General features: G+C 54.0%; 5 protein-coding genes across 7 annotated transcripts; 3 read left to right on the top strand and 2 right to left on the bottom strand.

Moving 5' to 3' along the window:
• Positions 1-334: 334 nt before the first annotated feature.
• On the bottom strand, positions 335-1,331 carry HIGD2A (HIG1 hypoxia inducible domain family member 2A). The gene is made up of 2 exons (XM_050311977.1): positions 1,181-1,331; positions 335-1,004 (listed from the first exon to the last, which is right to left on the bottom strand). Exons 1-2 carry the CDS (start codon positions 1,293-1,295, stop codon positions 838-840), a joined length of 282 nt encoding a protein of 93 aa, XP_050167934.1. The 5' UTR covers positions 1,296-1,331; the 3' UTR covers positions 335-837.
• Positions 1,332-1,460: 129 nt separating this feature from the next.
• NOP16 (NOP16 nucleolar protein) lies at positions 1,461-4,091 on the top strand. Its single transcript, XM_050311937.1, has 5 exons — positions 1,461-1,597; positions 1,738-1,846; positions 2,494-2,563; positions 3,379-3,485; positions 3,737-4,091. The coding sequence occupies exons 1-5, from the start codon at positions 1,491-1,493 to the stop codon at positions 3,878-3,880; spliced, it is 537 nt and encodes a 178-aa protein (XP_050167894.1). The 5' UTR covers positions 1,461-1,490; the 3' UTR covers positions 3,881-4,091.
• Positions 4,092-4,852: 761 nt separating this feature from the next.
• Positions 4,853-12,201, top strand: KIAA1191 (KIAA1191 ortholog). The gene is made up of 7 exons (XM_050311835.1): positions 4,853-4,963; positions 5,040-5,230; positions 6,417-6,543; positions 8,067-8,191; positions 9,406-9,512; positions 9,830-9,966; positions 10,422-12,201. The coding sequence occupies exons 1-7, from the start codon at positions 4,936-4,938 to the stop codon at positions 10,628-10,630; spliced, it is 924 nt and encodes a 307-aa protein (XP_050167792.1). The 5' UTR covers positions 4,853-4,935; the 3' UTR covers positions 10,631-12,201.
• A 1,070-nt stretch (positions 12,202-13,271) lies between these two features.
• On the bottom strand, positions 13,272-21,536 carry SIMC1 (SUMO interacting motifs containing 1). 2 transcript variants are annotated; one of them, XM_050311831.1, is made up of 10 exons: positions 21,415-21,536; positions 19,240-19,980; positions 18,782-18,999; positions 18,058-18,187; positions 17,521-17,666; positions 16,917-17,084; positions 16,302-16,430; positions 15,189-15,345; positions 15,027-15,111; positions 13,272-13,738 (listed from the first exon to the last, which is right to left on the bottom strand). In XM_050311831.1, the coding sequence occupies exons 1-10, from the start codon at positions 21,523-21,525 to the stop codon at positions 13,518-13,520; spliced, it is 2,106 nt and encodes a 701-aa protein (XP_050167788.1). In that variant the 5' UTR covers positions 21,526-21,536; the 3' UTR covers positions 13,272-13,517. The 2 variants fall into 2 exon arrangements, with proteins under 2 accessions (XP_050167788.1, XP_050167787.1); XM_050311830.1 differs by having other exon boundaries at positions 18,782-19,002.
• THOC3 (THO complex subunit 3) lies at positions 18,186-25,022 on the top strand. 2 transcript variants are annotated; one of them, XM_050311833.1, is made up of 6 exons: positions 18,186-18,804; positions 22,235-22,391; positions 23,113-23,317; positions 23,647-23,808; positions 23,895-23,995; positions 24,301-25,022. In XM_050311833.1, exons 1-6 carry the CDS (start codon positions 18,685-18,687, stop codon positions 24,462-24,464), a joined length of 909 nt encoding a protein of 302 aa, XP_050167790.1. In that variant the 5' UTR covers positions 18,186-18,684; the 3' UTR covers positions 24,465-25,022. The 2 variants fall into 2 exon arrangements, with proteins under 2 accessions (XP_050167790.1, XP_050167789.1); XM_050311832.1 differs by lacking the exon at positions 18,186-18,804 and adding an exon at positions 21,623-21,820.
• The last annotated feature ends 575 nt before the right edge of the window (positions 25,023-25,597 follow it).

The following is a 25,597-nucleotide window of genomic DNA, read 5'->3' on the forward strand; positions in this document are numbered from 1 at the left end:
GTCTGTGCGTTAGGGACACACGTACTGTGTTCAGGAGAACCCACAGCCATGAGGCCTCCTATGGGAAGGATGGGGCTGGAGGAGCAGCACATCCTACAGGAAAAAAACAGGAGTGAGGGGAGGGGAAGGCTGAAGCAGCAGCACATCCCAGAGAACTCAGCCAGGCCTGCTTTCGGAATCACGAGTTCCCAACTTGTTTTCACAGGGATTTTCATTGCTCATGCCCTGTTTGCATCACCACAACTCCAAGGCAGCTGTGCCCACTCCCTTTCCTACCTACACTGATTACTGTTGTGGCTTCTCAATGCTCTGCAATCCAGTATCAGTCACAATCTTGCTGCAATTCACTTTATTACTCACCAGTTGCAATCGAACAGGTTACACATCCTCCCCAAACTGCTCCCCTGCTCTGTCCTGCCAAGACCGAGCCATAAACAGCTGTTCCTTCCTACCTGGGCAGCTCATTTCTCAAATGCTGGTGCACTGCCTGACTGAAGCCACACCTCAGCGCAGACCACAACCCAGAGGACATGATTTTAACAGGCTGTGACAGCACCAAGAAGGGATGAGTCCTGACAGGGGTAACGAGCCTTAGTGACACAGCGTTGGTGTGGCAGGATAAGCCCTCAAGGAATCAAAAAAATGCCATGGCCCAAATTTCAGGATAATCACAGAGTGTATTCACCCCATTTCCAGTGCTCTGGACTACAGAGCCTCTTCAGCAGTGGCTCCACCAAGACATCCCGACAGTCCCTCAGAAAACTCCCATCTGCAGCCAGGATCCATCCGGAGGTGGTGGGCGCTGGCCCGCGGCTGCAGCTCCTCTCCTGTCCGCGGTCACTGTCTGGATTTCAGGGCCGTGACCACCATGCCCCCCAGCAGGGCCGCGAAGGTGAAGCCCTGGGCCAGGATACGCGCCCGCATCATCAGCTGGGACCGGCGGATGTTGCCCCTCTTGAAGCTGATCAGGCCGTAGGTCAGGACGCCGACAGTGCAGAGGCAGCCTGAGGGAAGGTCGGGGCTGTGAGAGAGAAGCGGCTCCCCCCGCGCTTCCACAGCACCCCCACACCCGGGCCGTGCCCGCCCGGGCCGGGGCTCATGAGGGACCCACCCGTCACCGGCCCGCACGCCCCGGCCCTCGCCCCTCACTCAGCACCGTCCCCCCCCGTCCCGCCCTCACCGAGGGGCACCAGGGGGTTCTCGCGGGTCTTGCGCAGGAACTTGTCCCCGAATCCCTCCTCCCTGAACGCGGGCAGCACTGGGGGATCCAGCGGCGGGGGCGGCCCGGCCGCCATGGCGAAGGTGACAGCCGCGGCCCCTCCCGGCTGCCGTACCCCCGCCCCCGGCGTAGTGCATGCCGGGGGGTGTAGTCCAATGTAGCACACCCACCGCGCGGCTCCGCGGGCGCGGGACTACATTTCCCGTGGTGCCCCGCGGCGCGGCCGGCAGCCCAGGGGGCCCTGCCGCTCGGACACCCACGTGGGCCCGCCATGCCGAAGGCGAAGGGGAAGAGCCGGCGGCACAAGTACTCCTACAACCTCAACCGCAAGCGCCTCTATCGCAGCGCCCGCCGCCGCGCCGCGCCCCGCATCGCCTGGTGAGCGCCGGGGGCACGGGCACGGGGGGCACGGGGGGCACGGGCCGAGGGCGGGCGGGAGTGGGCGCCCCACGGGGGACCTGCAGCGCGTGTCGGTGGGGAGGGGGAGCACAGCCGTGATGTCCCTTGTCCCCACGCAGCTCGCACATCCGCCATGCCTGGGACCCGAGCAAGTCGGTGGCACAGAACCTGGCCGAGATGGGCCTGTCCCCGGACCCCAACAAGGCCGTCCCCATCCCGAAGAAGCTGGTAAGTGTGGTGGAGGGTCCCGGCGGGGGCTGCACCTCTGTGGGGGCTGTGGGGGGTTGGAGAAAGCAGCGTGGAGAGCAACCAGCCTCAGAGCATGGGGCAGGTGGCTCTGGATCCGTCCCCAGGAGGTGGACGCTTTTTCTTTTCTTGATCTACGTCCTTTTCTCACCAAAATCCTGGCGTGGGAACGTGCGACAGCACTAAAGAGACATAATGGACTTTAGAACAAATTTAAATAACATCATCTCCTGGGACTTGACAGAGACAGGTGTGGTTGGAAACGCCGTAGCCAAGTTGCTCCTGATAACAAATAAAGGCTCTTTGTGCCCAGCAGTGCCAGCGTGGCCCATCAGCATCTGTGAGCAGTGCTGCCAGGTGGAAAGTGGCCCCACAAAGGTCCCACTCAAGGGAAAAAAGAGGAGTGACCTTGTTTGTTATTTGTCTCTGTTCAGGCAGCGTTGCTGAGATGACAGGCTGGCCTACGAGCCCCTTTAATGTCACAAATAAAGCTCTGCTTAAGCTGCCTGAGATTTCCTGGCCCCTGCAGCCGTGTACAAGCTGTCTGGAATTTTGGGAGCAACGTGTGGGGACAGAGCACTCTTCCAAATGGACTTTTCTTGAGTATTCTTTTGTCTCGTGTAACACAGGGGGTGGAAGCGGAAAGCAGTGGACAGCAGTCAGGAAAGAAAATAGTGCGGAAGCCGTACGTGGTGAACGGTCAGTGCTGCATGGGGGGCTCTCCCAAGGCCCTGGGGGTTATTTTATCTCTCTGTGCTGTGCCAGGGGAAGGGAAGGGTGTTACTTCTTGTCCAGCTTGTGGGCCTGTGGAGGAGCACGCCCTGGGCAGCAGTTGGCTGGAGCAGGACCATTCCTCTGGATCTGTCTCGTGGATTTCGTTTTCAAGGAGTAATGTCCATAAACTAAAACACAACAAGCTCCACTTCAACATGAGGAAAAACCTTCTCCCCATTCAGGGTGGAAGAGCACTGAAACAGCTGCCCAGGGAGGGTGTGGAGTCTCCCTCTTCACAGACATTCCAAACACTCCTGTGTCACCTGCTCCAGGTGACCCTGCCTTAGCAGGGGAGTTGGAATGGGTGATCTCTAGTGGGCCCTTCCAATCCTAATGATTCTGTGATTCTCTCCTGGGCTCTTGTCACTGTGAAACGTGGTGGTGTGTGGCAGCAGGGTGACGAGAAGCCATGGCTCAGTACCCAGCATGTTTTAGTGGTGGGTTGGGTAGCTCTAGGCAGTCACACTCTACAGCCTGGGCAGAAAGGGCCCTCTCCTCGTGGTGTGAGCTGGAGAGGAGCTGGAGCACAGGCCTGGATGCCTATAGCCCATGCAGAGGGCTCTTGTCTTGTCCATTTCCCTGCACCATCATGCTGGGAAGTGTCCCTGTGCACGTGAACAGCCAAGCTGTGCATTAGGAGTCTGCAGCACGGCCAGGCTTGACCTTGGGGAGAGGCTGGGGGACCTCTGCGGAGGTGTTGCTTCCTTCCCTTCTTCATGCTGCCTCTGTGCTCTGCCTAGAGATGGAATATGAGGCCAGCCTCCCCGAGAAGAAGTCGAACACGCTGTCCCGGGACCTCATCGACTACGTGCGGTACATGATACAGAACCACGGGGAGAACTACAAGGTATGGCCTGGCTGCCCCGGGGCAAGGAGAACCCAGAGAGTCCTTGCTCCTGGATCTTCTGCAGGATGGGAATTGCTAATCCTCTGTCCTGGATCCTGTTCTGCAGTCAGCTGATTGTTGAGGGAAAACAGTGCTCTGAACCGTGGCCAGGCCCCTGTCTGAGTCAGGCAGTGATTGTGCCGGCGTGGGTGGGATGGGCTGGTGTTTGCTCTTGGGGCTGCTCCTCTGACTTACCCTTTCCTTTGTCGCAGGAAATGGCTCGAGATGAGAAGAACTACTACCAGGATACCCCCAAGCAGATTAAGAGAAAGATCAACGTGTACAAGAATTTCTATCCCGAGGAGTACAAGGAATTCATGGCATCACTTAAGCCAGAAAAGATGGATGTGCAGTGACTGCCCTTTTTCCTCAGGTTTACCTGCAAGTGCAGGCTTGACATGACCATTTTCTGAACTGTAAAAAGCCTCTGGAGGTGGAGGAAGGACCCTCATTAGACAGAGGTGGTTACAACCAGCCATGGGCACTGACTGTGCTGTGCTGTTCACTTTCTGTGTGGCAGCTGGCACTTCTTTTGCTTTGCTGAAATAAAATATTCTTTCAAGCTGGTGTGAATGTCTCGCTCTGGGCCCTTGCTTGGTGCAGCCCTGCTTTGGAGAGCTCCTGTGACGTTGGCACTGGGCATGTGCCACCCTCCGTGGTGACAGGGCTGAGGCCCAGCGGGTGTGGGCAGCACTCAGACCTTGGCTGATTGCCCTGTAGGCAGCAGAGGTTGGAGTGGGGCCATGTGCTGCTTCCTTCCCCTGCTGGTGACCTTCCTGCCTGCAGTGTGGGAGACTGGGCTGGGGTCCCTTCCCTGCTGAGTCCTGCTGGCAGGCAGGGCTTCCTGCTGTCCCTGAGTGCGGCTCCATCCCCTTCTCCCGGGGGCAGTGGAGCAGGAGGCAGAGCAGGCAGGGCAGGCAAATGCCAGCGGAGCGCAGCTCCCACAGAAGAGCCCATCTTCACCCCTGTGCAGGGCTGTTTGATACCTGCCTTCATCTCTCCTAAACAGGGCTTTAAATACGGAGTTGGGAAAGTCGAGAGCTGTGCTCAGCCCTGGGAATGCACAGGCTGAGCTGGTTATTCCCGCTGAGTGCTGTAGTGGCAGGGCTGTAGCAGCAGTAACTCTGATTTCCCAGGAAGGAGAGCCCACCTTCTGAGTGGGGCGAGGGGACGGCCTCGCTTGTTCGTTTGATGTTCTGCGGGGCTGCCGTGAGGGCGCGGGGCCCTGGCGAGCTCAGCCAGAACTACACCTCCCAGCGCGCCCCGCGCCCCGAGCCAGATCTCGCGAGGCCGGCGCGCCTATAAGAGCGCCTCCGCAGGTCGCCATCCCCTCAGCCGGTGGCGGTTCCCGGAGGCTCCGCCATGGCCCGCCCGGCCCCGGCCCCGCCGCGCTGACCGCGCCGCCCCCGCCATGAGCTCTGCGCAGCCCCACGCTCCCGGTAAGGCCCCTCCGCGCTCCCCGCCGGCCCCGGTGTGCCGCGCTGGCGGTCGCTGAGCGCCGCGCTCTCCCCGCAGCGCTGGAGCCGGGCGGCGGGGCCCGCCGGGCCGGGATGTCGCTGCCCCTCGGCGTCCCGCGCCGCGCCTTCAGCTACGACGATGCCCTGGAGGACACGGCGCCCATGACGCCCCCGCCCGCCGACCTGTGCGCCGGCGTCCTGTGGAAACAGCCGGTCATCCCCGAGCGCAAGTACCAGGAGCTGTCGAAGGTACGGGCCGGGCCAGGGGTGCCCCCGCAGCCCTGAACCCCTCCGGGCATCCCACTCCTGGCATCCTGTCCTGCCCCTCGCAGCAGGACCCTCGGGAGGGGCTGGGGACAGAGCCCGGCATTCCCTGCCGTGGGAAGGGACAAGCTGAGCATCTTCTCGGTGTTTGTGGATAAAACGGATTTAACCGGGCGTAATCAAACCAGAGCACAAGGGTGGGTTTAGGTTGGATGTGAGTTCTTCCCTGTGAGGGTGGTGAGGCCCTGGCACACGTTGCCCAGAGAAACTTTGGCTGCCTCATCTCTGGAAGTGTTCAAGGCCAGATTGGACAGGGCTTGGAGCAACTTGGGATGGTGGAAAATGTCCCTGCCCATGCCCAGGGGTTGGAATGTGATGACCTTTAAGGTCCTTCCCAATCCAAACCATTCTGTGATTTTTGTGCTTTGAGTGAAGGACCAGCCCTTTTAAATTTAGAAGTGATTTTCTAAGTTTGAAGTGACGCTAAATGTTGTTAACTCGAAACACGTAACTGATCCCTTTGAGCTTAATCTCTACACCTCCTTTTGTTTTAAACTCTCCTCTGGAAGAGAACCCAAAGTTGTAGTTTTTCACAAAAAGCAAGCTCTCCAGCCAGGGAGCTCCTGTTTGAGGAGGAGGAAGTCTGTGTTTCACAGGATTTCTTGTTTCTAGCATTTATTTTCTGTTTCTTTGCTGAGGTCTCGTGGTAGAGCTGTGACCTCTTGATACACTGAGCAAGAAACAGTTAAAAGGAATGAGGGGAAAACAAGGTGTTCACACCAGGCTCTCCTCTGTGAACAGCTTGTGCTTGAGCTGCCTGTGGAAGGTGCTCTTGCCCAGTTGACCTTGAAGTCCAGTTTGCATTTAAGAAAAGTACAGATGTTCTGGTTTCTCTCCTGTTGACCTTTCTGTACTTGGACTAACAGCTTGTTGGCTCTGAGCCTGGCAGGTTTTCAGATGTTGGATTCAAGTTGCTTGTGCCTTGCTGTGAATTCTAAGGTTCGAGCTCTCAACATTCCTGGGCTGTAGTGAGCATAGCGTAGGGATTTGTCCCATGGGATGAAGGCAAGAGCAGCTTGGCCTCGTGCCTCACTTTTGTGTTTAGGGATGTGTCCTGGCCAGGTGCTGAGATACTTTCCCATCTCAAACTGTCCCCTGCTGCTTCCCACAGGTTGAGGAAGGGGATGCAAACACGAACGCCCCCGTCATAACTCCTTCGTCGTCCACTGAAAGTGTGAACAAGGTGCCTGTGGTGAAGGCCAAGGCCACTCACGTCATCATGAACTCCCTCATTACAAGTAAGAGCTCATCTCTCACACGGTGGCTGGTGGGGAGGGGTCACCGAGTGTCCTTGATGACTCCTGGAGTGGCTGAGGAGCTCTTGGGTTCAAAGTGACTCTGCTCTTGAACTGTGTGAGTTCTTTTAGGGGGATGCTTCTAGAAGGAAGCCAGGAAGTAGGGAATAGGCTACACTTAGTGCTTCTGTGTTTGCTGGGGCTGGAGGTGGGTGATGTGGGAGGAGTGCAGGGTATGTTATGTGCTGACAGGACACTGCAGTCCGTGTTGCTGGAGTGCAGAGGCTGCTGCTGTTCTGTTTGCTTATTAACTTGCTATTTCTGAATGACAGGCAGAGCTCTGACATTAACCCAAGCGGTGAGAGCTGACACCCCGTGCTAATGGAGCACTTGCTGGCATTTATGTTAGTTAATAGCAGCAGCTGCCTTGCTGACAGTAACACTTTGAAAAAACAAACCTCATAAATCATGATGCTTTAAAATAAAATTGGGTCAGTTATGTTTGCAGAGAAGACGTGCCCTTTTGCAGCAAGGGGAATTATGCTCGTGTTAATCTGTCCCCGCTGCCTCTTCTTTCAGCAGATGGGATCTGAGCTGCCATCTTTTCCTCCAAGCAGTGCTTCCAAACACTTCTAGATTTTCAGGCCAGCATTTTGGAACCTTTGCATTTATTTCTGTCTTGGCTCAAAAAATAACCAACACATCAGAAAATAACATCCAAGAATATGGACTTTCTTCCTGAAAGCAACTCCTGTTCTAGTCAAATGATAAATGCTAAGCTGGTTAAAACTACGATGGTCTAAAAATGTTCTTGTGCAGTAAGAAGTCAGGAACCTTGACTGCATCTGCACCTTCCAGGAGACAGAGTTTCTCTGGATTTGTCATATCTACAGTGCATTATCCTTGCAAATAAATTTACCATGGGAAGTGTTACCTGTTTTAAAGAAGACATTGGGCCTTGCCAGTAACCTTTTTGTGCTCTGATTCCTTTTGACATTTTTCCTAGTTCCACTAGGGAGTGAACATCTTATACTGGGGGTTGGAGAAAGTGCTTGTGTTTTTCAGAAATGAAGCTGATATTAGTTTACTAGGTGCTGACTTTGTATTTGGCTGGAATAGCTTATTTCACCTAATCTGGGTAATCATTGGGAGTCTTTAACACCTGTTTTGCAAGCCTCCTTTGAATATAGAGGGCAGTTTAAAATATCCAGCTTTTTGAGGCCTCCTAGATTTAGGAAGTTGTAAGTAGGAGTGATGCAGGATATTGGGTGAGGTGGGATTAATTACAGGTGTTACATATGTAATATATCTGGTTGGGATAAATCAGTGTTCATCTGACTTAGCCCTGTGCCTCAGGGTAGTTTTCAAGTCAGAATAGCTCATAAGCTTCATTTTCTTGTCCAAGCTCTTTACAGTGTGTAGGTACAAGTGATGAAAAGAGGGTTTGCATTTGGTTGCTTAAGTTGCCTTTGCTAGAGCTGCCTGTGGTGGCCTTTTTGTGTGAATCTGTGTTGTTTTTGTTCCAGAGCAGACTCAGGAGAGCATTCAGCGCTTTGAGCAGCAGGCAGGGCTGAGGGAGGCTGGCTACACCCCCCACAAAGGCCTCACCACTGAGGAGACCAAGTACCACTGGGTGGCTGAGGCAGTGCACGTAAGGCTTGTTTTCCACTGGATTTCTCCATGTAGGATATGTGCTACTTTAACATCTATCTGGTGCCATAACTTCTGGAGCTTGTTGCTTGGACTCTCCTTAAGCTGCTTCCTCTGAAGGCTTTGAGCTCATTATGTACAAAAGGTTGCCCAGTTGTATTTTAAAGTTAGCATTAGCCTTTGTAGTTTTGAAACAAAGTTTTTATTTTCCTGAATTCTGTCACACTTCACTGTCATGAAATCGCCACCGTTGTTTTTCCAAGTGGGGACATCCCTACACAATCTTGTTTCCTGCTGTACCTTTGAATGGTGCCCTGCAGTTGAATTCTGTAACTGTTTGTCCCAAGAGAACTTGTAAACTGTGCATTTCCGATGTGGAAGTTACCAGATGGGATTGGTTTTGCTTTTTACTGAAAACAAAGACAAAGGTCTTGAAGGAACATGTTACTGTGGGCAACTGAGCTCATCGAAAATCTTGCAGTTGGAATTTAATAGTCAACTCTCCCAGTGTCCTCCCACGAGGTCAAAGTTTCAGTAACAGCACTGGTGAATTGCATTAGTGTGGCTTGAATAGCCACAGGAAACATTACCAGGTGCCTGTGTATTTTGTGTTTGAACTATAACTGCCCTTCAAGTGACTTCTTCAAAGTTCAGTTTGTACTGTTCAGCTTGCAGTAACCTGGTTTGCATACACGCAGTTCCTGTTTATTTTGTGCCCAGGGTCATGTCTGTTCCAGAGCAGTGTTTTCATCCTGGTGGACATGGATTGCTTCACAGGGTCTGGTACTCCTGGCCTTTTATCTTGTGTGAGAACTGGTCTCACTCTGGTTGGAGAACTTGTGGGACTGAAAGCTTTGTTGCTCTGCAAAGTGCTGGAGACAAATGGGTGCTGTGGCAGTTAGAGCTGTTACCAGGTAGCTGAGCTGAAGCAACCTCTGCTGTATTCACAAGCTCCCTATGAGTGCTGGTGTTCTTTCCTCTAGCCTGGAGGATGTGTCTTGAGCATAGTGAACTTCCAAAATGCTTATATTTGATGTGGAGAGAAGCTTGAGGGCTGTGTGGAGGTATTGTAATAATGTGTGTAACTTTAGGTTATAAAGTGACACTTTATCACCTGTGATAGAAACAATTGTCCGGTTTTGACAATAAAACTGGGTGTTGTCCCTTATGTCTTGTATTTAAGCTCTGTTGCTTCTGTGTTTCTCTTCCTAACAGAAGCTAAAAATGCAGAGTGGAGAGACTACAAAAGAGGATAAACACAATTCTTCTGCTCAGTCCACTCCCAGCAGCACCCCCCACTCTTCTCCCAAGCATAAAAACAGGTACTCTGTCAGGCCACTGCCTCCTTTGGTTTCCTACGGGCTGCTGAGGTGGGAGCTGCTGAATAACCTTATCCAGTGAGGGACTGTATGGGATGAAATTCAGAGCCTCGTGAGGGTATGTGTTGGATAGATCCAAATGTTGGAAGCCTGTGGAACTTGAGCATGCATATCTTACTTTGGGTGGTAACCTATTAAAGTTGTTTAAATTGCTCCTGTTCACTGCATGGGAAGTTCCTGGTACAGTGAGGTCACTTGAAAGTATTTATTCTCATGTTTTATATATCTCAATGATTTTTTTTTTGGTTTTTTTTCCTTAGGGGTTGGTTTAGTCAGGGATCCTCTTCTTCTATCACTGGCTCAGACTTTGCCATGGAAGCTGGTGGGGACAAGTTGACATCTGAAAGGTGGAGCTTTTTTGGACCCAAAGCCATCCAGAAATCCACCACTGATCCAGGTATGTCCTCAAAAATCTGCTGCCTTGGAGGGAGCTAAAGGGGAACTATCACACAACAAACTTGCTTGCTCTTTCTAGAGTCTTATCCTGCTTGCCTTGTTACTTTCTGGGACCACCTTGGGAATGTTTGCTATTTATATAATTTCTGTGCCGAAATATAAAGCAGTTGGGTAAAACCTGTGCTGAGGATCTGGAAGCAGGAATAACTTGCACTGCATTGCAGTGAACGGGCAGGGTGTGAAGGTGACAGTATTTTACTTTCTTTGATGTGTGATGCCACCAGGACTGCAAGTGCCAGACACTGATGTGGAATAGGCTTTAGATGACTTGGAGCTGCTGGAATTTTCAGGCTTCCTGTGGTGTGGGGCATCAGTGCTGCTGCTCACTCCTGGCAGCAATAGGAAAAGGACTTGACTGGTTTTCCTGGCTCTTACTGTGATTTTTTTTTTCATCAGGAGGATTTACCATTCAGTCCTATAAGGGTGCCCAGAAGCCATCCCCAATGGAGCTGATGCGTGCTCAGGCTACCAGGATGCCAGATGATCCAGTCACCTTCAAGCCACCCAAAATGGACATTCCAGGCACAGATGGGAGGAAACAATCTCCACGTTCCCACAATATCAAACCTCGGGATCTGAATGTGCTCACTCCCACTGGGTTCTAGAGGAAATCTGGTGGTTTTAGCAGGATACAGGGTGTCTTAGGCTCTGCTTCCCTGTCCCATGTGCTGCAGTAAAATAGGAAAGTCTCTCTTCCAGCTCTTCATCTCAGAAATGGAAACAGTTGTGACTGTTCTTCTAAAGCCAGTCTTGGAAAAACCTCCTGCACTAGTCCTAAACCAATGTAAACCATCCTGTTTGCTGTACTGCACTGGTTTGGGCTGCCAGACTGCTCTGGATGTGCTTCCCGGTACACCACACCACAGTGGAACCCTGAGCCACGTTTTTGGGGACAGGAATCCACGTGGTGTGTGAGCACCTGGCTTGTCTGCCTGTAGTCTGGTTGTCTTGTCCTCACTGCTGAAGGACCCACAGGAGGGTGGTGATTCTGTCTGGCATATACAGAGCTCCATCAGGAAATCATGGAAACAAACCAGGACTGAAAACTGGACCACTGACTGCCAGAAGGAAGTTAGAGGATGTGGTGGGTCAGTTTAAGTGTGGCGTTCCCTTACTGTCCAGTGTGACCATGCAGTTCAACACCTATTTCTGCTTTGTTCTTGGAATGCTTTTTTAATGGAAAAGTGGACCAATGACCTTTCTAAGATGCTCTCATTGGAAAGGCAGGGAGTAGTAGTGAGGAAGAATTTCTTCTCTTCCAACTCTTTTCTAAAAGAGTTCCTCTAAAAAAGTGGAAGTGACCAATACTGGTGTGGCTTGAACCAAGTAATCCTCCTCTCTTCTTTCTGCAAGACAACACTATCCTGCCTTCTAGACAGCAAAATTCCAGGTGTTCTGGCAATCTGGGTGCAGCTTGATTTGTTTTGTTTTTGTTTTTTTTTTTCTTCCTAGAATCATGTAGAAGTGTATTATACAGCGGGAGCACTTCTCAGATATTTTATCAGCATTAATGTGTTCTGCAGGACTGAGGGAGGACTGAGGGCAGATTAAGGCTAAACATTCCTCCCTGTTATGGTACAGCTGGATGTAATTCTTGGTCTGGGCAGAGCCAGTTACTGGGAACAGCTAACACTTGGTTCCATGGGAAGTGGAAGGAGCTCCTGGCTTCCATCTAATCCCTTAAGCATGATAGGCAGCATTGCTCTGTAATCCTCACCTGTCCCGTGGCAAATGGGTCACCTCAGGTCTCCTCTTGATCTCACAATTGTGTTGTAGAGTCCCTCAGCCAGCAGCAGCCTTACATCTGGAACTGGAAGCATCTCTGTTGCCAGGACATTACACAGAGGTTTCTTAACAGCTGGTAACTGTTGAGCTCTGGGATTTCTGCCTTCTTAAACCAAACATTCCTCCCAGAGGGTGAGGCTGGGCTGGCTGCTGGCCCTTCTGAAGAAGCACATTTTGTGGCACTGCTTTCTCTCAAGCTTCAGCAGCACTGCCAGTGATGTGTTGTGTGAAAGTCCCCCACCCAACCCAGCAGTTCTCACTGTCACCACTCATTTGCACCTTGGCAATCAAGCTCTCATTTGACATTAATTTATTTGTTGTCTGTATTCATGTCTCCTAATGTGTATGTTTGTTTTGTTTGTTACAGGAAAATAAAATCCTTGTGAATGGAGGTCCATGGTGTGTGTTGGTGCTGGCAGAGCATCTGTGGGAGAAATGTGGGTCAAGGTTCTGCTAAATAAGGCTCTGACAGCACCTCTCTAGGGTGAAATGTTTGCTCACAAACTCCCCTTTGACAGGGAGACCAGGTTTAAAGCCAGGCTCAGTTCTGCCCTAGGGCAGATGAAACTAAACATGAAGCCTTTGTGTTTTCTTGGGCTGTTCAGATTCTCGTTCCTGGGATTGTCTAAAGTTGCCTGTGTGCTGTTTGCACTGTTGGCAGTCTTCACTTTTCCCTGAATGACTTATCCCTGGGTTAGGGGAGCAGTGTCATGTGAAGGAGTGTTTTTTTTTACACCTGGCAGTTAGAAAGAGGCTTCCTAAAGAACAAGAAGCAGACTTGTGAGCTGCAGGTCAGACTCTTCTGAACAGTTCTGGGCTAACTGAAGCCAGGCTTCTGTATGAGACCACTGATATCAGGAGTAGTGTGTTCCCAGCTGTGACTACTTCTTGATGCTCCTACTCTGGTCTCCGCATTAGGACCCTGCCAAGTGTGGTGGGCAGCTCTCACTCCCAGCCTCTGTTGCTTCTGAACTGAGATCTTCTATAGAAACACCTAATTGTTCTCTGACCTCACCTGTGGTTTTTGTTGATGGCTGTGGATTTGAATTCAATATTCGTGCTGATCATAATGCCCATGCCTGCACTAGAGTTGTTCTGGAAGAAGTTTTTTCAGCTCATGCTGCCATCCAGCCCACCCTCTTCCTAATCATTTTTGGCCAAGTTATATAGATTGATTTGCATTGGAGCAGAAATGTTCCTCTACTGAGGACTGACTACCATGTCTTGGGGATCTCTGCACCATGAATAATGTCCTCACTGCACCTCACACCTGTTGGTTTTTTTTTAAAGATTATCATCTTTACCTTAATTATTGACCAGATATTTGGGCATTTTGCTTGCTGTGCAAACTACTGTCAGAGTTTATGGCTGCACGAGGCTAATGCTGTCCCAGGGTATGACTGACAGAGGTCTGCACTTCCTTAAGGCAGGGCTGGCACCAAGATGAAAGACTCTCAGCAATTATAAAATATAAAAATAATTTATTTTTTAAAGTGTACAATGTGCCTGATAAAACTGTAGAATGATGCAAATTTGAACAGAAATTCTGAGACCATTTTTTACCATTGGTAAACCAACCATTTTTCCAAAGAACTCTGTAAACCAACCCCCATGACACTGAAACTGCAGCATGAGATGGGGGTTTGGAGGGTTTTTTAATCGGGAACTTCAAGTTCTTTGTCCCCCTTACTGCAGTGGTTGTCTCCATCAGGCAGTAGCGACAATGAAGAACAACTCTTGCAGCAGGAACAATTTCTCCTGGATTTGCGGAGGAAAAGGCTGCCCCAGGACCTCCTGCATTCGGCTGATGAAGTCCTCCATCTTCAGCTGAATGTCCAGGTTGGTGATGTTGTCACTCTCCTGGAGCCTGGGCTTGGCTCTCTGAACTATCAAGTCCATGCGGTCACTGAGGGAGCTCCGCAGGTGCTCTGCAAGAGGAAATGCTGGTGGGGAGAGGCAGCACACAAGGGGCTCCCTGACCATGCCAGAGGCAGCGCTGTGCCAGAGTGAGAAGCAGTTGGGAATGGGGCTGATCCTCTTGTGGTTATCCCTGCACATGACTGTGGGAAGAAGGAACTGTTCCCTCCTGGAGCTCAGTCTGCGTGTGGAGAGAGTGCAAGAAATGGGGAAGGGGCAAGGCTTGTAGAACCCTTTTCTCCTGTGTGAGTGGCAGAATGGGCAGCTGCAAAGGAGTCTCCAAAGAGCTCAACAGCAGTAACATTAATTGTCTAGGGCTTCAGGGAGAGTGAGACTGCACGTGTGATGGTGGATTCCTCTGTTCTTTCATGAGAGCCTTAACCCTGGGCTAAAGCAGCTGAAGTTGGGAAGAGACTTGAAGAATTTTCTGGTAAAATTACTTGAGGGAGTGTTTTGTGCCATTCTCCTGGGATCAGAAATGCTGCTGTTTCTATGCCTACTGTGGGTGGTGCTCCCTGCCCAGTTTACTAAGTGCTAAAAGTGTCCTGGGTTTACCAAAGAGAGCGTCCAAAGGAGGCTGGAAGGATGATGAAGGGTTTACAGGGGAAGCCACACGAGGAGTGGCTGAGGGCACTTGGCTTGTTCACCCTGGATAAGGGAAGATTGAAGGGAGACCTCATTGCAGTCTACAATTTCCTTGTGAGGAGAAGAGGAGAGGCAGGTACTGATCTATGCTCTCTGTGACCAGTGAAGGACTCAAGGGAACGGCTGGAGCTGTGTCAGAAGGATTAGGTTGGTTATTAGGAAAAGGTTCTCCCAAAGAGTGGGCTCCCCAGGGCAGTGGTCAGGGCCCCAGGGCTGACAGAGCTCAAGGACAATTCTCTCAGGGACATGGTGGGATTGTTACAGGGGTCCTGTGCAGGGCCAGGAGTTGGACTCAATGATTCTTGTGGGTCCCTTCCAACTCAGGATATTCTATGATCCCTATTCTTCCATCCACTGTGTAGCAACTTAGACAACAGGTACCCCCTTGTGTGTTTTCCGGTGCTGGGAAGCGCTTCCTTTAGGAGGAAGGCTATTTTGTAGGGGCCAAACTCGGCAAAGTAAGTTGGGTGCTCTGATTGATGCAACATCCCTTCTCTGACTGCTAGGATTAGCTACTAGCATGGATAGAGGCCCATTGTCTTTCAAAGACTTAGTGGTTGTGAGCTCAAGAGTGATGAGGAGGAAGGGCAATTTGGCAGTTCTACTGCAGCCTCTTGATGAGATTGTTTGTTAAGGCCAGAACAAGCTGCTTACCCCGTATCACACTTTGGTAACTCATCAGCAGCAAACTCAAGTACTGCAGCATCTCATCCCACCTTTGCCATGTTGCTGTTTCATCCTATGACAGGAGGCAGTATTTGATTATTACAAGTTTTCTCAGAAGAAATCAAGCAAAGTAGAAGATAGACTGGATACCTCGAAATGCAACTGCACGGAGCAGTGGCTCAGGAAATACAGGATCTTCTCCAGAGACATGGATGAGGTTGAGGGCACATCACAACTGTGCTGGAACAACAGCTCTAGCAGTCTGCAGCGCAGGAGCTGGCTCTCCATGGTGTTTAATAACGTTTCCCTGGAAGACAAAAGGGATTTACTTTAGAGAGACAGCACACCCTGGCCAGAGACAACTGTTCCAGCATGTTCCTGGTGCACTGCTGGTGCTGACCCAGTGGGGTGACTGCAGAGGCTGCCCAGCTGTGCCTTGGAAGGAAGACCACCAGATGTGGTGGGAGACCTTTGTTATGTGACTTGGCCATGGCTGTGTTTTTATCCTCAGGTGTGACCTGTGGCAGCTGGAGGTCAGTACAGTCTGTGAAGCAAACTGAGCTGCTTCACTTCACCCTGCCCAGCAGCCTGTGTGGCAGTGATCCATTCCTGCTGACTTGCAGGGAGCACAGCCAAGCAAGGGTGATGTGGGGTCAGGGCCAGCTGGATCTACATCTGTCCTGGGCAAAGTGACAGCTTGGTTAGACTCAGTTTGGTTTGATTAGATGTGGTGTGTGCACAGGATTCTGCTGAAGGGGTGTGAAGGGCTGCCTGCTGGGCATTGCAAGTGTGGGTTTGAAATGCCTGTGGGTCCAGTGGTCTTGTGTTTACACCAGAACCAGTCAGGCCCTTGTGCTTTGGCTTCAGATACTGCATTTCTTACAGAAGCAAACAAAAGGATGTCAAGGCAAAGCTGTAGGAACTGCATATTTCTGACAAGCTACCTGGTTGCCCAGGAGAATCAGTGATGTGTTTGCTAGTACTTGACTGTGCTGATGCACAGTGCTGCTTTTCAGACCCTTTTCATGTTTTTAAGGTCACACAACTTTAACATGTGAGAGAATTGACTGTTTTCAGCAACACGCCACCGGGGTAGATGTGTTCAGCTAGTGATGTATCTCCATGGGAGATATAGCCATGCTCTTGCTTCCTGGCCTGTCTTTCTGTACCCTGTAGTACTTTGTGCATCCAGACTGGGATCTAAGTTGGGAATAAGACCATTGCTCACACAGCCAAATGCTGCCTCGCATGTGCTTGTCTCACCTTTGTCTCCTCAAGGGGATATTCAGAATAAACGGGAATATCTCATCTGCAATCCTACGGGAGCTGCAGGTGGGAGATCTGTCCACTTCCACTGCGATGAACAACATCCGCTGGAGCAGGAGCATCACCCTGTGTCAGAGAGACAGCACTGGCAGAAGCTGCTTCTTGCCTTGCCAAGTAAAGCATTGGGGATGGCCCCCTAGTTCAGCCTCGTGCTGTGCAGTGAGGGACACGGGAATGCAGCAGGTTAGATTTGGTGTCTCTTGGTGGCTTTTGAATCTGATGCTTTTGCAAGCAGAGCGAATCCCCAGATTGAACCATGGGAGGTCTTGGGCTGTAGTGAGTGTTGGTGGAGCAGCATGGGGCGGCCTGAGCTGTGGCTCAAGAGCTCCAGACTTACAAGACATGCAAGGGGATGATACTTACTGAGCCAGTCTATTAGCAGGTGACAGTCTTTTGCTCACCAAGTCTATATCTAACCCAAAGGAGAACCAGCAAAGCTGATCACAGGTACAGCCTAGCTTCCCTGACCTGACAGGGAGCGAGAGGCTCTGGCTTCTCCTTGACTTGGGTCCATGATAATGCCAGTAGCGAGTTAGCACTTCTGGGGCTTACTTTTGGGCAAAGAAAGCTGCTGGAGCCTGTGTGCTGGCCAGACTTGGTGAAGATGAGCTGTGTTCAGCCCTGGCTTCTGCTGAAGACGAGGGAGTTTCTTGCGGCTGCTCCTGGGGCTGACAGAACCCAACTCCTGTGATTGCTGCAACCAACCATTTGACCACTTCCCTAGGACAGAAACAGGAATTTTAATACGGATGGACCTGATTTTGCTGTTCTGACCTCTAGATCCACTTGGAGCTTGAAGAAAGACCCTGAGAATGAAGAGTATGTCCCACTCAGAGTGAGCAGCTCAACAGAAGAGCTCTCTTGATTTCTACACTTGTCCACAGGACTGCTGCCTCCTTAGTCCTGTCCTGAGCAATGCAAATCTCATTCCTGGGAAGCCTGCTAGGTTGCAGCTGCAAATGCTTTGCATCCTCTCTGGTGGTTTGCTTTTGTAAGTCTCCTGTCATTTATATTTGGCCCTACACTTCCCTCTGTCTCCTAAGTTTGCTTTTTGTAAAGTCTGGAAGTCTGACCTGGAGTGCTGACAAGTGTTCCCTGGGCCCCTTCCTCTCAGTTTGTGGTTAGAGAACAGGGAGGAGGAGGAGGTGTCCCTTACTTGACATTGTTGAAGCACACGTCACATGAAAGCACTTTCTTGGCAATCGACTTCTGCAGCAGGTGCAACCTCAGATTCTTCTGCAAGTCGTCCTCCAGGGTCTGCACCACGTACTGCAGGAAGAGGAGCCGGCCAGGGGGCTTCTCCTGAGGGCACAGCAAGAGTGTATGAGCCTGAGGGAGCCACGGGGTGAGGGGGACCAGGGAATTTGGCTGTCTCAGGAATGGGCTGATGTACAGGACCAAGGAACAGCTCCAGGATGGGTTGCCTGGCTCAGGCAATGCCCTTACGGGCATTGCAGGACCTGTTTTACCACTGCACTAGCACTGTGACCCACAGAGACTTTATCTGTTGCTGTGCCTTCTGCAATGGGACAACTTGCCTGCAGCTGTGCAGTGGGTCAGGGACACCTGAGGATAAATACGAGATACCCAACTGGCACTCACTGCCCTCAGCAGCTGCAGTAAAGGTGCACATTGGACTGGCCTGTTCTCTGCAGCAGAGCACAGCCACATGAGGCCATTAGGCAATGCTTACCCTCAGGCACTGTGTCCTGGATGATCCCTGCCCTGATGTGACACACACAGTGCCAAGTACCTGGTCCTCCATGATGAATTTCAGCAGCGTCCAGTCCCATCCCACTGTGGCAGCGTTGGCTGGATGGAGCCTGCAAGGACAACGCTGTCCATTTGTGCTGAACTGCCTGACCATCTGTCTGGAGGCATGGCAGCCCCTGGCCCTTCCCCAGCCCTCCCCAGCCTCACTTGCTCAGGGGCCTGACCTGCCTTCTCCTCTCCATCTTTGCCCTCAGCCTTTCTCCTCTCCTGACCACATGAATTTTTTGAAACCACCTGGCTGGGCTGTACTCCATGGAGACGCCCAGGACTCCTGGGCCTGTGGCCTCACAAAACATTGTTTCTTTCTGTAGGAACCCCTGAGGGAAGTGAGGGAGCTGCTCCATGCACTGACAGCCCACTGCACTGCTGCAGCCCAGGGAAGGCACTTCTGCCATGTCACAGCAGAGAAAAATGAGATCGGCCCTTCACTGCAAGGCAAACACGCTCCTCTGTCCCTGAGAGCTCTCTGGTGTCATGGGCTGCCCTTGACCCACCCACAGAGAGCCTGGGGAGTGCTGGTGGTGGCAAGAGGATCATCCTGGATTAGATGGGAAATCACTCCTATGAGCGAGCACCCGTATGCTGGGCAGACCCCTGGGAGCACCTAGTCAGCCCCAGGGCACCAGGACAAGGAGAACACCTACATTTGGATCTTCATCAGCAGCATGTAGGTGTCCTTCAAGATCTCCTCTTCATGGGCATTCAACAGGACCTGTCTGATCAGGTGGGAGATGATATCTTTGGGGGGACAGTGCTGGCAGGAGACGAACTCATTCAGGAGATGCAAGGTGCCCTCCAGGAAGTTCTCCTCCATGGTGGTGCGCACCATGCTCAGCTTCCCTCTGGGGATGAGCTCAGGTTTCTGCTGTGTAGGAGGCAAGGCAACAGGTGAAAGCCAGCTCCCCCAGCATGGAGGAATCCAGCTGTGATGTGGAGTCCACTGTGAAGGGAACTGCAATAACCAGAGCCCCCAGCTGCCTGGCAAAGCTTCCCACAAAGGGCAAAGGGAGCAGGGGCTGCCCTTGCTACATCCTCTACCACAGGGCCTGCTCTGAGCAGCCTCCAGCTGGGCTTGGCAGTGGCTGCTCTAGACCCTGTTTACCTGCTGTGTTTCCTGGTTGGGTGCTATGCCTTGGAAGAAGAGGTGCTGGACTCCACTCCTCCTGAAACTGTGCAGTTTGTCCAGCCAGGCCTTGCTGTCAGCATCACTCCTGGCTGGGGTCACTTGCTGGGTTGGTTCGTGTGGTAGTAAGTCATTTGTTTCCAGCAAAGGCCCTTGGGCCTTCCCTGGGGTTATGGAAAGTGCTGGGGCAGGGCTTAGCCTTGGGGGGAGGTCTCTTTCCTGGCAGAGGGGGGGAGGTTTTTCCTCTGGGCCATCAGCTTTCCAGCTGCTGTTGCTGTCCAGGCTGGGGGGGGACAGGGACAGCAGGTCTGAGTCCAGCTGCATGCTGGTCAGGGAACCCAGGTCACTGTTAAAGCTGGTAGCGCTGCAGTCCTGCTCTGAGCTGCAGGAGCTGTGGCAGCTGGAGGCAGGAGAGTGGCAGCTCCTGTTCTCCGTGCTTTCTGCTGTGTCCGTGGTGGCACTGGGCTTCACGGGAGTGCTGTGCCAGGGTGGTGCAGGGCTTGGCTCTGCCTCCATTTCTTCCTCTGGGGTGAAGCAGAGCCGGGGATGGGACGTGTGTGCTGCTGGGGCAGCAGGCGCAGTCCTGGGGTCCTGGTCAGCACTGCAGGTGCAGTGGAGGACGTGGATGTCCTCAGTTGCATTGATGAAGAAGATATTCTCAGGCACGCTCAGCCGCGTCGGGTCTGTGCTTGTGTCCTCACAGGTCAGATCGATGACCTCCTGTGGGGAGAGAGGAGCAGTGTCAGTGTCATCCCCTGCCAGGAGCCTTTGCTATGGTGGCACTGTACCCCTGCTCAAGAGGGAAAAGAGGCTCGCTAGCACCAGCCCAGGAAGAGAAACCAGGGGCAAAGACCCCATCCGAGGGGATGGGGCAGGCTGTGGGGGCTGGTGGCTCTGAGCTCTGGGGTCAGCCCACCCTGGTAGCACCACTCATCCTGAGCCCAGCTCTGACTGAGGCTCTTCTTCCCTGCTTTCCCCAGGGTTCCTTATTGCCAACAGCCATGCCCTCTCCTCCAAACGCCTCTTGCCTTGGGCTAGAGTGGTCCTGGCTGCCTGTTTAGCTCCCTCCCATGAGTGGGAAATGCAGGTCCCGTGGGATGTCCAGAGAGGGCAAGGGAAGCACCGTGAGCACTCCTGTACCCTGTCCTCAGACACCAGCAGAAGCAGCACAGGATCCAAACCCTGGCACCCCTTCTGTGGCACAACCTTGCCCTCTATGAACACAGGAGTGGCAGGGAACTGCCTCTTCCTCTTTGGTATCAATCTGGAGCTACAGCAGCCCTGAGACTTTGGGGACTCCCAGCCAGGACTTGCTGGGTGAGGCAGCACTCGGTGTTCCAAGGGGTAACAGGACCGGGCAGGACAGGCAGCAGGCAGGACACACCACTGCCCAAGATCTCGGTGTGCCCAGGAGGGGTCAGAGCCTGTTTGCTCTTGGGGACAAAAATGCCCCTCAGCGTCTCAAAGCAGGGAACACGGTTAGCGGACAATTTAAGCCCGTTTCTTTCCCCCTGACTCAGACCCGCTGCCTTTCCCAAGGAGGGCTCCTGGACGCTGGAGGAGCTGGGCAGGGCGGGAGGCCGCGGGGCCCCTGCCGGTCACGGTAACCGTCGGCGGCTGAGGAGCTGCCTCAGGAACCCGGACAGCGGAGCGTGGAGCGGGCCGGGCCGTTCCCTGAGGGGCTGAGCCTCGAGCCCTGAACCGCCGCCGCACCGCACCCTCCGGCGGTAAAGGGGAGAGGGGCAAGACAGGTGAGAGGCGCGGCAGCCACACCACCGCATCCCTGAGCCAGGTCCCGCCGGGGCTGTGCCCTACAGAGCTGGACCCTCCTCGGGCTGCAGCGAGGGTACATGATGCTCCGTGGTGGGGACCGGCGTTTTCTGGGGGAGGGGGGGGGACGTGGCTGAGGAGGCTGGGACCGCTAAGGGGGTGCGCTTGAGGACCGGGGCTCCGCCGGCCGCAGGTGGCCGCGGGGAGCCGAGCCCGCCTGGGGAGAGGCTGGGACATCCCGGGGATCCCCGGGAACACCCGGCCGGGGCTGCGCGCCCACCCCTCCACTGCCCCCGAGGCTTCTTGTCTGCGCGCGGCTCCCGTCCCCGCCCGCGCTCGGCGCGCCGCCATCTTCGAGCGGGGCAGCGGCGGCCCCGGACTCACGGCGGGGGCGGGCAGGGAGCGGCTGGGGCGGCGCGGCCGGGGCGGCGGCAGCGGCGGCGAGCGGGCGCCCTCCGAGTCCGAGTCGCTGAGGAGCACCACGGTGTCGTCCATCCCGGCGGCGGGCGGCGGTTCCGCCCCGGCCGCGGAGCCCCGGCAGGCGCGGGGGGGCGGCGGAAGTGCGGGCGGGCGCGGTGCCGGGGCGGGGCGCGGAGCCGGCCCCGCCATGGCGGTGTCCCCGTACGTGCAGGCCATGCAGGAGCTGTTCCGCGCCAACACGCGGAGCCGCGAGTTCCCCGCGCACGGCGCCAAGGTGCACTCGGTGGCCTGGAGCTGCTGCGGCCGCCGCCTCGCCTCCGGCTCCTTCGACAAGACCGCCAGCGTCTTCCTGCTGGAGAAGGACCGGCTGGTGAGATCCGCCGGCAGCGGGCGGGCGGTGCCGGGCGGGTCGGAACCGGGAGCTCTTGGGCACACTGGGCCCGGGTGTTTGGGCAGGTGTGTCGAGCCGGGGGGTGCGTCCCGGTGGTCGGTACCGGGTACTCGGTGTGGATCGGAACAGGAGCATCGCCAGGAGACCCTGCCGGCCGGTGTCAGAGAGCCGGGAATGAAGCTGGAGCGGGAATGAAGCTGGTGCCTGGGGGGAAGGCGCGGGGGTCTCCTCCATCCCGGCCAGCCGTTGGTGGGAGCGTGGCCGGGGTGGCGATGTAGCTCCGGGCTGGGTTCCCGCCCCATCCCGACGGGGATGCAGCGTGCTGGGATGTGAGGCAGGAGCGGGAGCAGAGGCAGGCGCATCCTCATGCCGACGGCTGTCGTCTCCCCCCAGGTGAAGGAGAACAACTACCGGGGCCACGGGGACAGTGTGGATCAGCTCTGCTGGCACCCCAGCAACCCTGACCTCTTCGTCACAGCGTCCGGGGACAAAACTATCCGCATCTGGGACGTCCGCACCACGAAGTGTATCGCCACTGTCAACACCAAAGGTGAGCCCCTGCCTTCCCAGGGGGTTTCCCAGGTGGGTCCCGGTAGGACCTTAGCTGTGTGGGACCCGTCTGCAGCGGCACAGACCTTTGGATCCTTTCTGTGGCTATTTCTGCTTGGAGCCTCTTTGGTGGCTACTTTGTGTTGCACTCATCATAAGGGCTCATTTACTGCAGAGTAGGGACTGGAGAAACTCTTGAAAGTATGGTTCTGGCTGTTAAAATGTCCTGTGTTCTTGTTTCTGGAGTCTGTGGGCTGTGAGGCTGGAGACTGGGGAAAAGGCATGTTTACAGAGAGCCATGATGGAAGTAAAAGTTTGTGTGGATTCAGAAAAACAACTATTTTGAGTTCATGTGCTGCCTAACCCAGATACTGCCTCTGCTCTTGGAAATATCAAATTTTGAGTTGTTGGGGTTGGAAATGGCATAACTGCAATCTGCCTTGTTTTTACCATCATTTAAAGGTATTTATTGTTGTCTTCTGCTTTTTCTGGATCTTGAAGATCACTGGATTCAGAGGATCTTGGGGTTGACCTTGTGTGGTGATTGGTGTGGTCCTACTGTTTTGAAGCTGTAGTTCTTATAAGTTTGATTTTCAGTAATTCTATATTTGCTGGACAGCTGCCGTGCAGGGTTTGTGTGTTACACTGCAGACATGGCAGTCTTTCCTATCTGGGAATGGTTTGGAGTGGAAATGGGACCTGCTGCCTTTCTGTCCATTCAGGTGAGAACATCAACATCTGCTGGAGCCCTGATGGACAGACCATCGCCGTGGGGAACAAGGATGACGTGGTCACCTTCATTGACGCCAAGACACATCGCTCCAAAGCTGAGGAACAGTTCAAGTTTGAGGTGAATGAGATCTCCTGGAACAACGACAACAACATGTTCTTCCTCACCAATGGGAACGGCTGCATCAACATCCTCAGGTTGGTGCCCGTGGCTGCAGGTGGGCTGGGTGGCTGGGCTGGCTGCTGTCAGGCTGCAAGTGCCTTGGCTTCTTTTGGGGAACTGGAGTCCCACACCTCAGTGGTCCCCAGCCCTCTGGTGGGAATGGACTTGCCTGGAGCTGAGGTTGCCCCAGTTCCGGGCTGGGCTCCCCGAGAGGGACCCTGATGCTTCACCTCATTCACTGGACACTTGGTGTTTCCTACCCTGGCTGGGTTTGCTCCCAGTCCTGGTGTGCCTTGTGCCTGCCCTGCTTCAGACAATCTCTGCTTCTCTCACTGCTCCCTGCCCTCTCCCTTCACCTCCACAGCTACCCAGAGCTGAAGCCCATCCAGTCCATCAATGCCCATCCTTCCAACTGCATCTGCATCAAGTTTGATCCTATGGGGAAGTATTTTGCCACGGGCAGCGCTGATGCCTTAGTCAGCCTTTGGGATGTGGATGAGCTGGTATGTGTGAGGTGCTTCTCCAGGTAGGTAGAGCTGTTCCAAAGCTGTTTGCCCCCTCTCTGGGGACCATGTGGAGTGGCTCACTGTCTGCTCCCCTTGGTTGCTGCAGGCTCGACTGGCCTGTGCGGACACTGAGCTTCAGTCATGATGGGAAGATGCTGGCGTCGGCATCAGAAGATCACTTCATTGACATTGCTGAAGTGGAGACAGGTAATGGTTTCTTCTTGGGGAACAGCAGGGAGGGAATCAGATGGAGAAGTGCTGGTGGAGCTGGGAGGGCACTGGGAGAATCTGTCTGTTAAGGAAGAACTTTGCTGTGCAGAGCAGAGTGCCATGAGGGGGAGCCTTTGCCTCGTTAGTCGGTGGCAGGCATGCTTGTCATGTCTGAGCCTTGTCACTGGGTGATTAAAAGGCGCTGGAGCAGCAGTTGTGCTGGAGAGAAAAAGCAGGTGCTTGGCTCTGGGGCAGCGAGTGGTGGAGGCTCTCCAGGCTGACATGGCCCCTTTTCCATGCAGGAGAGAAGCTCTGGGAGGTGCAGTGTGAGTCCCCTACCTTCACAGTGGCCTGGCACCCGAAGAGGCCACTGCTGGCCTTCGCCTGTGACGATAAAGATGGCAAATATGACAGCAGCCGGGAGGCTGGCACCGTCAAGCTCTTTGGGCTCCCCAATGACTCCTGATGAAGCTGCACCTGGGGATGCAACACCTGCCTGCTCTTGGGACTGGGAGCTTAATGTAGGTGGGGCAAGGAGTTGGCTCCCCTCCTTGGCAGCCTGGCAGGGCTGTGACCTCGGGCTCAGTTTGGTGCATCCTGCTCTTGGGAGCATTTGTAAATAGGGAGCTGTGGGCTGGGGATGATGGGGGTGCTGGCAGGGCCCCCCATCTGCCACCTTCTCTCTGGGGAATGGGGAGCTTGTTCCAAAGGCAAGTGGCCAAAGAAAGTCGGTCACTGAAGGTGGCTGCTGAGGGGCCTTCCATGAGAGGAGCTCCACTCTGACCAGTCTCCCCAGCAGGGATAAGCTATGTGACTGTCCCCTTGTCCCAACAGCCTGGTGGCGAGGGCAGCCCTGGGAGCACAGCCTGCCCCTTTTCTTCCCGGACATCCCATGCCCCTTTCCTGTGCTGAGGCAGTGAGGGGAGGGTGAAGGGATGTGAGTTGGGAGACGATTCCCCAGCTGGGGCTGAGTTTTTTTAATACTTGCTTTTTCTAATTTTGATAAATCCTCTTCCTTAACAAAGGTGCCTGTGGCTGCTTGCAGGGGGGAGAACTGGGTTGTTGAGCTACTCTCCCTTCCTCTGCCTCCTTCCCTTGGCCCAGGCAAGGCCCTGGCTGAGGGGTTTGTTGAGGGACTGTCCCCTTTGTCCCCACTGCCTGTCCCCGCTCTCCCTCTCCTGCGCTGTCACACCAGAGGGCGCTGTGCCCCCACACTGGGGACAGGTGATGGTGGGGACACTGCTCAGCGGATGCGGGGGGACATCCGCAGGGACCTGCTCCTGCCTGGCAGCACCCCGTGTGCGGAACACGCTGCTGGTCCCACGCCACGGCCACCAGCCCCGGGCACAGCCCTTCCCTGCGCCCCTTCAGGGGTGACCAGCACTGCCTCCCCCCTCCACTGCTCCCTAGGGAGGGCTGTGGGGACTTCTCCCCCTCTGTGCCGTCACAAAGCATAGTCTGCCTGCAATGGAGACCTTGCCTGCAAGATCTCTACCGTTTTCTACCCTCGTATTTTCATCTGACAGAAGCTTTTCTGGGTGACTGCTCTGCTGATGGCGCCTGGGTAACAGTGGAGCTCTTTGCTGGTAAATGATGGCA

The sequence above is a fragment of the Myiozetetes cayanensis genome, unplaced genomic scaffold (genome assembly GCF_022539395.1).
Source record: "Myiozetetes cayanensis isolate MyiCay16 unplaced genomic scaffold, myiCay2020 scf17, whole genome shotgun sequence".
NCBI classification, from domain to species: domain Eukaryota; kingdom Metazoa; phylum Chordata; class Aves; order Passeriformes; family Tyrannidae; genus Myiozetetes; species Myiozetetes cayanensis.

Bases quoted from the DNA above. Each gene is read 5' to 3' on its own strand.
- NOP16 (XM_050311937.1), top strand. From the start codon at position 1,491: ATGCCGAAGGCGAAGGGGAAGAGCCGGCGGCACAAGTACTCCTACAAC. The intron at 1,598-1,737 runs GTGAGCGCCGGG...GTCCCCACGCAG, and splicing joins GCCGCGCCCCGCATCGCCTG to CTCGCACATCCGCCATGCCT. The intron at 3,486-3,736 runs GTATGGCCTGGC...CCTTTGTCGCAG, and splicing joins ACCACGGGGAGAACTACAAG to GAAATGGCTCGAGATGAGAA.
- THOC3 (XM_050311832.1), top strand. From the start codon at position 21,638: ATGGCGGTGTCCCCGTACGTGCAGGCCATGCAGGAGCTGTTCCGCGCC. The intron at 22,392-23,112 runs GTGAGCCCCTGC...CTGTCCATTCAG, and splicing joins CGCCACTGTCAACACCAAAG to GTGAGAACATCAACATCTGC. The intron at 23,318-23,646 runs GTTGGTGCCCGT...TCACCTCCACAG, and splicing joins GGCTGCATCAACATCCTCAG to CTACCCAGAGCTGAAGCCCA.
- KIAA1191 (XM_050311835.1), top strand. From the start codon at position 4,936: ATGAGCTCTGCGCAGCCCCACGCTCCCG. The intron at 6,544-8,066 runs GTAAGAGCTCAT...TTTTTGTTCCAG, and splicing joins CATGAACTCCCTCATTACAA to AGCAGACTCAGGAGAGCATT. The intron at 9,967-10,421 runs GTATGTCCTCAA...TTTTTTCATCAG, and splicing joins GAAATCCACCACTGATCCAG to GAGGATTTACCATTCAGTCC.
- HIGD2A (XM_050311977.1), bottom strand. From the start codon at position 1,295: ATGGCGGCCGGGCCGCCCCCGCCGCTGGATCCCCCAGTGCTGCCCGCG. The intron at 1,005-1,180 runs GTGAGGGCGGGA...ACCTTCCCTCAG, and splicing joins GAACCCCCTGGTGCCCCTCG to GCTGCCTCTGCACTGTCGGC.
- SIMC1 (XM_050311830.1), bottom strand. From the start codon at position 21,525: ATGGACGACACCGTGGTGCTCCTCAGCGACTCGGACTCGGAGGGCGCC. The intron at 19,003-19,239 runs GTAAACAGGGTC...CCTCCTACACAG, and splicing joins CCAACCAGGAAACACAGCAG to CAGAAACCTGAGCTCATCCC. The intron at 16,431-16,916 runs GTAAGCCCCAGA...TCTCTGACACAG, and splicing joins GCAGCTTTCTTTGCCCAAAA to GGTGATGCTCCTGCTCCAGC.